Genomic DNA, 10022 nt, shown 5'->3' on the forward strand with positions numbered 1-10022 from the left:
TTATGTGGAGGTCTTTGATCCACTTAGACATGAGTTTTGTACAAGGAGATAAGAATGGATCAATTTGCATTCTTCTACATGATAACCACCAGTTGTGCCAGCACCATTTGTTGAAAATGCTGTCTTTTTTCCACTAGATGGTTTTAGCATCCTTGTCAAAGATCAAGTGACCATAGCTGTGTGGATTCGTTTCTGGGTCTTCAATTCTATTTCATTGGTCTACCTGTCTGTCACTGTACCAGTTTTTTATTACAATTGCTCTGTGGTACAGCTTTAGGTCAGGCATGGTGATTCCACCAGAGGTTCTTTTATTGTTGAAAATAGTTTTTGCTATCCTAGGTTTTTTATTTTTCCAGATGAATTTGCAAATTGCCCTTTCTATCTCAGTGAAGAAATGAGTTAGAATTTTGATGGGGATCCGAATGGCAGTTTTAATAGTTACACAACTGTGCATGCTGAGCTGCAGCAGCAGCAGTGTTCAGCTGACACTGTTAGCATGTGGTTCCTCCCAGCCAGCACTAAGGTTCCTAAGACCGTTCCTGGTATTGAGTGAAATGACTAAGAAGGAGATATACACACCAGAACTCACTGGCGTGCCCGAGAATCAACAACTGAGGGAAGGGAAAGTAGTTGTTCTGAGCAGAAGGAGGACTGCAGTTCACCTAAAGGCCTCAACCAGAACCCTGGGGAAGCACAAGTTGAGAGGACCCTTCAAAACTGTCTGGCCTTGGGGAGGGGGAGAGGGAAGCTCTGGAGGGGGAACTGGGAAAGAGGATAACATTTGAAACGTAAATACATAAAATATCCAATAAAAGATATAAATAAAAACTGTCTTGCCTCTAGGCAAACAGGCCAGGCACTACCACATCATCACAGAGCCAACTTATGGATGCAGTGAATAGGAAGCATGCCTGGGGAATTCAGCTACCTTCTCTTTTAGTTCTTAATAGTCCCCAAAACTAGAAAAGCATGTGATTCAATCTGGGAAGGAAGGTGGGTAATCTGGGAGGCTAGCTGTAGCCCTGCCACACTGCCACTGGTGTAGGACACCAAAAAGCACTCTCTAATAAATACAGATTAACAGAATTCTAAGAGGGGAAAAAACATTTTTAAACTTCTGATAAAATTACTGACTCAGTCAGACTATCAAAGGATATTAAAACCATTCGGTGAAAGGTGCAAAGTGCCAGTCTTTACTCCCACAGTTCTTTATTACAAGGGACAGGTCTGTTGGGTACTGGTGTTAGCACCACTGCAAGTAAGGAAAGCCAGTAACTTGGGGCTGGGGCAACATGCAGTGCTTAGTACTATACACAAGATGTTCCTGCTAAGATGTTTACAAGAATCCAATGAAGTCTTAAGGCCTAATTTCCATTTACATAAAACACAGAATGAAGACAGAAGTGTCAACAATACGTATGGCCCTGCCCTAAAATGAGCTAGATTGACATACTGTTATAGAAAAGGTAAAATGCTAGATATAGTCATAATGGTAGCCAGGAGGCAGGAGTGTGAGGCCCTAAAAAAGCTTTCTGAAGTGATGGAAATAGTCTAAGATTCATTAAGTGACAGTTTAAGGAGGGTTAATTTTATTATATATAAATTAAATCTTAACCTAACCACCCCCCAAAACAAATTGACACATTTAATCAGTTTTTGAGTAAAACAGGAAATTATTTTTTGAACTTCCAAACTGAATAGCTTATAATATAAAAATATTATGATTAAATTAACATACTTAAATTTATTAAATGAACATATTTTTTATAAGATCCAATATTTTTTCACTTCTTTTGTGCTAGGAAACTAATTCCTTTTACATTTTTTAACCAATCAGTATACCAACAGAGCAGTACCTTTGTCTTAGTGTGTTTATAGAACTTCACAGATTTAACACCTATGTGAAGAAAAGTATTAACTACCACCCAACACAGATACACATACACTAATTCAACCCCGCATCATTCCGTAGCCTACTTCTATAATAATGTTTCTTCTTAACTCAAAACTATCAGGATTTTCCCAAAAATTCTGATCAAAATTTAATTTTTCTTTTTCTTCCAGATACTGTCCTTTTGGCAAATCTCTCCAATCCTGCAATGAATTCTTACTCCGCACTCTCTCTCCTGATATCTACGTCCTAGCACTTACACACAGACGGCCTTCCTCACCTGTGCTCCTGCAGCTGAGCAGGGCCAGGGCACCATCACATAACAGTTGTTGAAGTATCTGCCTTTTATCTTTCATCCCCAGACATACAACACACTCAAGACTAGGAACTTCAACATCTAATAACTTTCAACATTCATAGGTTTAACTCCTTAACCTCTTACAACCCAAATTCTAAGCACAGATGGAATGGACTCAAATACCATTTCTGTTCTATTCTGTTTTACTGTGAGATAGAGTACCAGGGCCAGAGGCTGGCCTTGAAGTTGTTACATATCAGAAGCTGGCCTTGAACTCCTGACCTTCCTCCACCACCCACATGCTGGTCTTATCAGAGTATACTAACAAGCCAGTCAAATAGCATTTCTAACAAAAAGAAAGTAGTAATAAACTAGTTTAGCTGGATAAAAAGGACAGGAGTCCTCATTTAGTAAAGTGTTCTCTGCTACTCGGAGCAGGGCTGCTCTCCTGCTCTGCCAGCCCCGGAGTGCAGGCTTTTCTTTCTAGCTCAGCTTACCACTTCCCTCCCAGCACTGCTTCCCCTTCCCCACAGTCAAGCAAAGCTTTCAATTTCTACTTTTCTTCGACCTCCAGTCACACTTTTTTACCCTGAATCAGTCAACTAAGTTTTCCTCATCTATCTTCTAACTAGGAAGGTTTATTATAATAAGCAGATTGGAATCGTAAATATGATTTTAATAATAACAACAGCAGCCAAGATTTAAGAGGCATTTAACATGTGTGGCCACACAACCTTTAGATTACTCTAAAAAGGCCAGCTCTAGTGCACTCACCTGTAATCATCAGAATGCTGAACCAAGAGGATAACTTTTATTTCTGGGCTACATAGTGATCCTGTTAGGGTTACATGAGATCCCACCTCAAACACATAAAACCAAACATTCAGGCTGGGCCTGGTGACACAAGAACTGTAACTCCAACCACCTGCAATGTTATAAGTTACACACACACACAAACTGCAACCTAACACATAAAAAGGTAAAGCTGGCATCAAAGGTAATCTGCATGCTGTGAGGTCCTACCACAGAGGTGTGGCGCTTCCCAAATGGAAACTTATCTTTACCATTCAGAAAACTGAGGAGAGTTTCCCTGCCTTGCCTGGCTGGTCACTTTCTCCAAGAAAATGTTATAATTTCATCCAGTCTTATTCATTCAAAACCATACATATTCAGTCACTGAATGCATAAAAGCTATTCCCATATTCAGCAATTATTGATCCAAAACCTGAGTTACAAGCAAGACTATTGCTTCTCTCCGTATCCTCAAACCCCTCACTTTCAGAAAAAAAAAAAAAAAAAAAAAAAAAAAAAAAAAAAAACCCTAATATTTAATAACATATAATGTGCCAAGGACTGGATAAGTATTTGTTCATCTAATCTACAAAATAATGCAATTATTATTATCCCCACTCTACCTATAAGAAAACCAAGACATGAAAGTTATGTAACATTCCAGGTTACACAACTAGCAAATGGCAGGCAGGACAGGCAGGACTTACAGCCAGTGTAGTGTCAGAGTCCAAGCTCTGAGCCATTTGTTAAAATACCTTCCAAACCAAGCCTACCTTAGGCTTACATCTTATACCCAAAACAACCTATAAAACGGAATTTGTTCAACTTGGGCTGATAATTCACTTATGTATTTGTTCCCTGAAACACATGTTTTCTCTTCTCTTAAGGCTTTTATAATTTCCTCATATGCACTTCCAGATCTCCTTCCTCCTTACACATCAACTTAAATGCCAACTCCCAGTGAGGACTCTGCTGGCCCTATCACTCTAGTAGCTCAATCCATGAAGCTGACTGTATTTCTTTCATCATTATCAAAGAAATACCAGTTGTTACCAGCACCCCCAGTGCACAACGTAAAAACAGTGAGATCCCATCTGTTGTACTTAAGGCTGTGCCTTTAATGTCTACAACAGTGCACAGTGCAGACACTTACTGACACAATAAATGCCAAAAAAATGATGCCACCCACTCAGATAACCAGAAAGAATAGCTATGGTACTCATCTTCAATAAAGTTATCAGTCTGCATACTTAGAACTACTTCCTTCTCTAGTAAAGGACGATCAATCCTTAACTTTTACAATGGCTAATCTGTCATCTTAAAACTGCCTCCACTGATTTCTGTCAATTATTCCCTCTTTCAACTCTTTAATATCCTCTCTACTTAAGTTCCCATACTTGACTATCCCATTGCCCTCCAATAACCTTCTTGCATATTCCCCAGGTTATCCAATACTTTCCATCTGCCCTCCCCCTCTTTATGCTTATCCCAGTTATGACCACTTGGCTCAGAAGTTATCGGTGACTCAGAAACTGTTCTGGTTTTCTTCAGTATCTATCACTTCTGAAAAGATTCTCTTCCTTCCCGAGAACCCGAGGTGCTCCTGCCTGCTCCTCTTCTCCGTTTTCTAATCTCCTGTCTTGGTTTCTTTTATTGTCTCCCCTTTCTCTCACCTTTACGCTTGATGATATCTAGAATTCAGCCCTATTTCTATCTTTCCCATCTACCTCAATGCCCTACATAAATAAACTAAATCCCAATTCTTCTTCCCTGCCATCCTTAGTTTTTTAGTGAGCAAATTTAATTCAATTCACAATAAAGAACAATTGTAGATAAAAATGGGGAGAGTGAACTATAGTAAACAATATTATGAACAAGCATCAGAAGGCATTATCAAAGTAAAGTTAGTTTCCATGAATATTTCCATGAGATCAATAAACCAATTCCTCATATTTCATTGACAGTTTGTAGAAATTGATCAAACTATTAAATCACCAATTTTACATATATGAACCTATATTTAACTTTGTCTACTACTCCAAGTACATGTGTAGATACAAGAAAGTCATTATTTAAAAAGCAGTAGAAAGTCAAAATAAGAATATACATCATAGATTATTGCATGTTTAGAAATAATATAATTTTAAACCGGTAAGAGGAATTTGTACAGATATATCACAGTACAATAATTTAGAGATGCATCGCTCAAGCTTAAACCTAGCCGTCAAGGTAAATTCTGTAATGTGATGTGTGCTGCTTTCCAAAACCATCAGCAAGAACCATACCTGTGACATGGTGACCTTCATCCTAAATAGCAAAGGGTAATTATGATCATTTATATCCACGACTCAACTAAGGATGCACCCAACCCTCTCAACAAATAGGTAAGGCTGCTTTATCTATATAAAGTGTGAATAGAGCTGGCCTTTACAACCCTCTCCAGCAGATAAGCCATAACATACACTGATGCACTCGCTAGGCATATGGACTAGAGACCTTGCTTCTCTAACAGGAGAAAAGGGCATCTGGCATTCCCTAATAAAGCCCCACTGATTTAGTAAGGGAGGAAAAAAGAAACACTTCAGCAAACTCACTTTTAACAATCCTACTATGCTTTTTGAATGCCCTGTTAGAGGCTATAGGAAGAAGCAAAGGAGACTCCCAATTACCACTCTCAAAGCTGGCAAAAAGAGTCAGCAACCAGCCTTCAGGATCTGTGACAAGTTAAGGCACAGAACGGGAGAGCCTTTAGCCAAAAAAAGTACCCAGATTTTAAGAAAAAGAAAATGAAAGTGACTTGCGAACCCTACGAAGTAACTTGAAGGTGTATCCAGTTCTAATTGAAAGAGACCTGAGAGCTACTCAGATTTTCTGATAGCAGGTGAACCCTAGTAGGATGACACATTTTTTAAGTTTTTCATTTAAAAACTGGCAAAAAAAAAAAGGAGTATTTTTTTTTCCATTTTTCCTACAAAACTCCCTGTACTCTCAAATCTGTAAGTGGCAGGAAATAGAACAGAAGGCGAAGGGAAATGGCCGGACGGGACATCAGAACAAGGCAGCAGCTGCAAACTCATTTCAAGACCAAAAGGCTCCGGAATCAAACTACACTTCTAAAAACCCCTATCAGACACTTCTGACGTCTGTGCAAACCCCCATCTGTATCCTTTATCCCTAAATCTCCTCACATGAAACCACTGGCTTTTTGTCTACAACATCCTACAGACATCAGTTATCTTTAACCTACACCATTGCTCCCCTGTAGTGAAAGGTGGCTTTTATGGAAGGCAGCTGGAGGAAGGAATGTGATGGGGAGGGGTCGTGCAAATAACACTGCAGCTCAGACACTAGAAACAGGAACACATCCCCTTAGGACTCTTGCAAATTCTCTCCATGCTTTGTGGTCTTATCCCTCTCGACCCATGCCTCCTTTCTCAACAATACACACGTGTCGTGACAGACCAGCACCACCACCCTCTCTAGCGTTAACCGATACGTACCCATCTTCTGTACCTTCCCTCCTTGCCCTCCAAAAGACACAGACACAGACACACACACACACACACACCACACAAGCACGCACGCACAGACCCCGTGGCCACCACACCCTCTTATCACCAAAGTGCTTCTACCACCAGCATCCAGCCCTGACTGAAAGCCGGGTGCCATTTACGCGGACACACACGCACGGGTACACACACACACACACACACACACGGGGATACCAGACCAGACACACAGACACATACCAGACATGCACTCACATCTATAAACAAAATCACACACATATGTAATTTCTCCAAAGCCAAACTAATGTTTCTGTTGATCCCTGGCCAGAAGCCACTTTCNGGGGGGGGGGGGCACAGATGCACACGCGGCAAGGAAGGGCGCCCGGGAGACTCACCTGGAAGCCGGGTGTCCAGTGCCGCTGCCGGCCTGGTCCCTGTCACTGAGCGCCGTGGTGTAAATCCTCCGGTAGCGATCTGCCAAGGCCCGGCCTGACAGCAGCAGCTGATAGTGACCCCGGGAGTCCATGGTAGGCAGCCCCAGCCCCAGCCCCGCGGCGGCCACCGAGCCATCAGGAACCGGCATGAACAGCGCCCCCGGTGCCGGGGAGGAAGAGATGGTGGCGGCTGCAAAGAAGCCGTCCCCGCCGGGCCCGGAGGAGGCGGCGGCGGGGGAAGCAGTCGCCGCGCACATCATCATCCTCGCCGCCGCCGCCGCCGCCTCGTCCCCGCGGGCAAGCACGCGCGCGCCCTCACAGGCTCCGCCAACGACGACGGCTGGAGCGGCGGCCTCGGGCGCCCGCAGCAGGGACACTACAAAGACAGCGACCTCCTCCGCCGCCGCCGCCTTCTCCTCCTCCTCCCTGCGCCGCCCTCGCCGCTGTTGGGGCCGCTCATCTAACCCCGCCACCCGCGGAGTGTGAGGAGGAGGCGGTGCCGCCGCCGCCGCCGCCGCCGCTGCCGCTGCTGCCACCACCGGAGTTGCCCGCAATGGGAGGCGGCCGGCCGCACTGAGCATGCGCGCCGCCCCGCACATGCTCAGTAATAGGACCCGGCTCTCCAGCCAGCCCCACCCCCTCCGCGCGGCTCCCTCCGCCTCCGAGCTGTGGGTGTCCAGGGGCCGAGTGGTGCCAAAGAGACGAGCAATCCGCTGCTCCGGGTTTTACGAGCAGCACGAGGAAGAGCCTGGACCAGGCTGGGGAAGCTGTCAGTGGAGGCGGTCTTCAGGTAACGTGGTTCCCTCCAGGTGAGAGAACCCAGACCTGACCGAAGGAGATGCGTGTCAGCCTCAGGACTGACAGCTCTGCTGTGGCCTGTACCCAGGTCAGCGCTGCCAACGTGGAGGTGAACTGGGCCGAGGGCTGGCCAGGGCACAGTAGCCTTTGGCAATTTTATTTGGAATGGCTGGGAGGACCATTATATTTGAGTCTCTTAAAAATAACTTTGAGAACCAGGAGTCACCATGGCTGGCTTCTGTAATCTTAGCAACTAGGGCTCTGAGGAGGAAGTTCGAGGCCACCCTGGGCTACGTACGTACGTAGTGAGTTCCTGGCCTGGGCTGTGAAGTGGAACCTATTTTAAAAAGAAAAAAAAAAAAATACAAATAAAAAAAAACTCGGTCTACGAAAGAGTTAGCAATCACTACACTCATTTCTCCGCCCCGCCCCCTGTGAAAATGTAGTTAGACATAATCGCAAGCCAGTGTCATCCCCACATTCTTGTAGTGAGTATTTCTATCAGAGATAAATCCTCTTGCAGTTATTTTTCTCAAATAGCCTTTTAGTGACCCCTTACTTAACTTAAAGCTGGACTTTTATATCGACAGTAGTCGCATAGTGACTTATCTTTCTCTGCCAAAAGTAAACTATCAAAGACGATTCTTGAGTATGACTTGAAACTACAGGTGTGATTAAGACAATCTTATCTGTGCCAAGCCTGACATTGCCCCTTAACAGTGTTTTCTACAGAAATGCAACATCTACTCACTGGTCTCTTACGTCTGGGCCTCTTTAAATGGACTTATCTTGAAGAAAGTTCCACCTTAGTATATGAAAATACAAACAAGAAATTTGGAAGTACATGAATTCTAACTGGATGGATAAGGATGCTGAAAATATTAGTTTTTATTGGAGCTTTAAATGAGAGGTTTACATAACTTAGATTAATATTTTAAAAGCTCTCTAGACATGGTATACTGAAAACACTGGCAAAAGCAGACCTGAAGAGTGGATATTTTAATACCTGTTAAGCAATTTTTTTTTTCATTTATCTTGTTTCTTTGCCTATATTATAAATGCACTCATAAAGTCTTGTTTATATGTGTGTCTTCCTCAATTACTACTCTGGTACTTTGCTCATAGTAAGCATATATCTAGCCTGTGTTGTTAGGTATCTACCCTGATGCTTCAGGGTACAAAGGTACAGACTCCAGTGTTGAATAGGAGGCTTCCTACCTGTCCCACAATTGCTCTGGAGTGAAAGAGCAAAGCCTAGGAGTAGAGGCAGCTAGCCCCTAAAGGTTGCACAGGTGGGAATCGCAATGGCCACTGCTGTTGCAGGAGCCAGAATAGGCTACTAAAACGATTTGAAGTCAAGCGACCTTGTATCCTGTCTTCGCTTTGTAATACTTGTTTGTCTTCAGGTAAGGTTCCTTCTTTAAACAATGTCCAGAACGTTGTCTAGAGCATAGTGGGTTGGAGGTGGGGGGCGAGGGACACAGTGTGTGACAGGAACACGGGATGAAAAATGATGACACCAGACAGACTCTTAAAGCATGAAAGATGTCCATCTTGTCATGTGACAATCTATCCCTGGAATGGCAATGCACATCGGACAAAGTCTACTAGACTTTCACTCTGGTTGGGAATGGTACCTGAGCCAACCCAGTGCCTGCATGTCAGGGGATAGATAGTGGTTAAGTAAATGAATGTTGTCTGAGTGTAGGGTCTCAAACCTGGGACAAATGGCTAATTGAGGTAGGTATGTAATATGTCAAAGTAGACCTGGCCTCTAGGTTCTCCCAGCATCCCTCAGCCCTGTTACAGGGTATGGCTGGCATACCCCACCCCTTACCCTAAACTTTGCCAGCCCAGGGGCTGGGCTGCTCCCCCCCCCATGCCCTTCCCAAAATAAATGCAACCATGTTGGTTACCCAGCCCTTTTTGTCTGCCTTTTACCCTCCTGGCCTCTCGGTTTCCTGGCTGACTCCTCTCCTCTCCCCTGCCTCCTCTTCTCCCATGGTCATATCTACAATAAACTTTCTCCTCAACCATACTTAGAAACATGTCCTTCCTTTTCTCTTCTCCTCTCCTCTCCTCTCCTCTCCTCCCTTCCCCTCCCCTCCTCTCCTCTCCCCTCCCCCCTTCCTTCCTTTCTTTCTTTTTCATTCGCAGAGGAGCTTTCCTAGTGAGGCTTAGGCAGTGGCATAGCGGCTTTCTTACTTTGTTTTGTTTTGTTTGTTTGTTTGTTTGTTTTACCCAATTAGAGTTTCTCGTGGATACCTACTACTGCTCTGGTCTCTGGGTTCTACCCACCT

The 10022-nt window shown here is 43.9% G+C and overlaps 1 protein-coding gene across 2 annotated transcripts in view; it reads right to left on the reverse strand.

The window, feature by feature from the left end:
* Mycbp2 (MYC binding protein 2) overlaps nucleotides 1–7482 on the reverse strand; it is a 237483-nt gene extending 230001 nt beyond the window's left edge. For both annotated transcript variants that reach the window (XM_029468874.1, XM_021181915.2), the window contains exon 1: nucleotides 6886–7482. In XM_029468874.1, coding sequence (XP_029324734.1) covers nucleotides 6886–7187 — 302 coding nt within the window. In that variant the 5' untranslated portion in view covers nucleotides 7188–7482. The remainder of the gene's footprint in view (nucleotides 1–6885) is intronic.
* Nucleotides 7483–10022: the final 2540 nt, after the last annotated feature.

Source organism: Mus caroli, chromosome 14, assembly GCF_900094665.2.
Source record: "Mus caroli chromosome 14, CAROLI_EIJ_v1.1, whole genome shotgun sequence".
Lineage (NCBI taxonomy): Eukaryota > Metazoa > Chordata > Mammalia > Rodentia > Muridae > Mus > Mus caroli.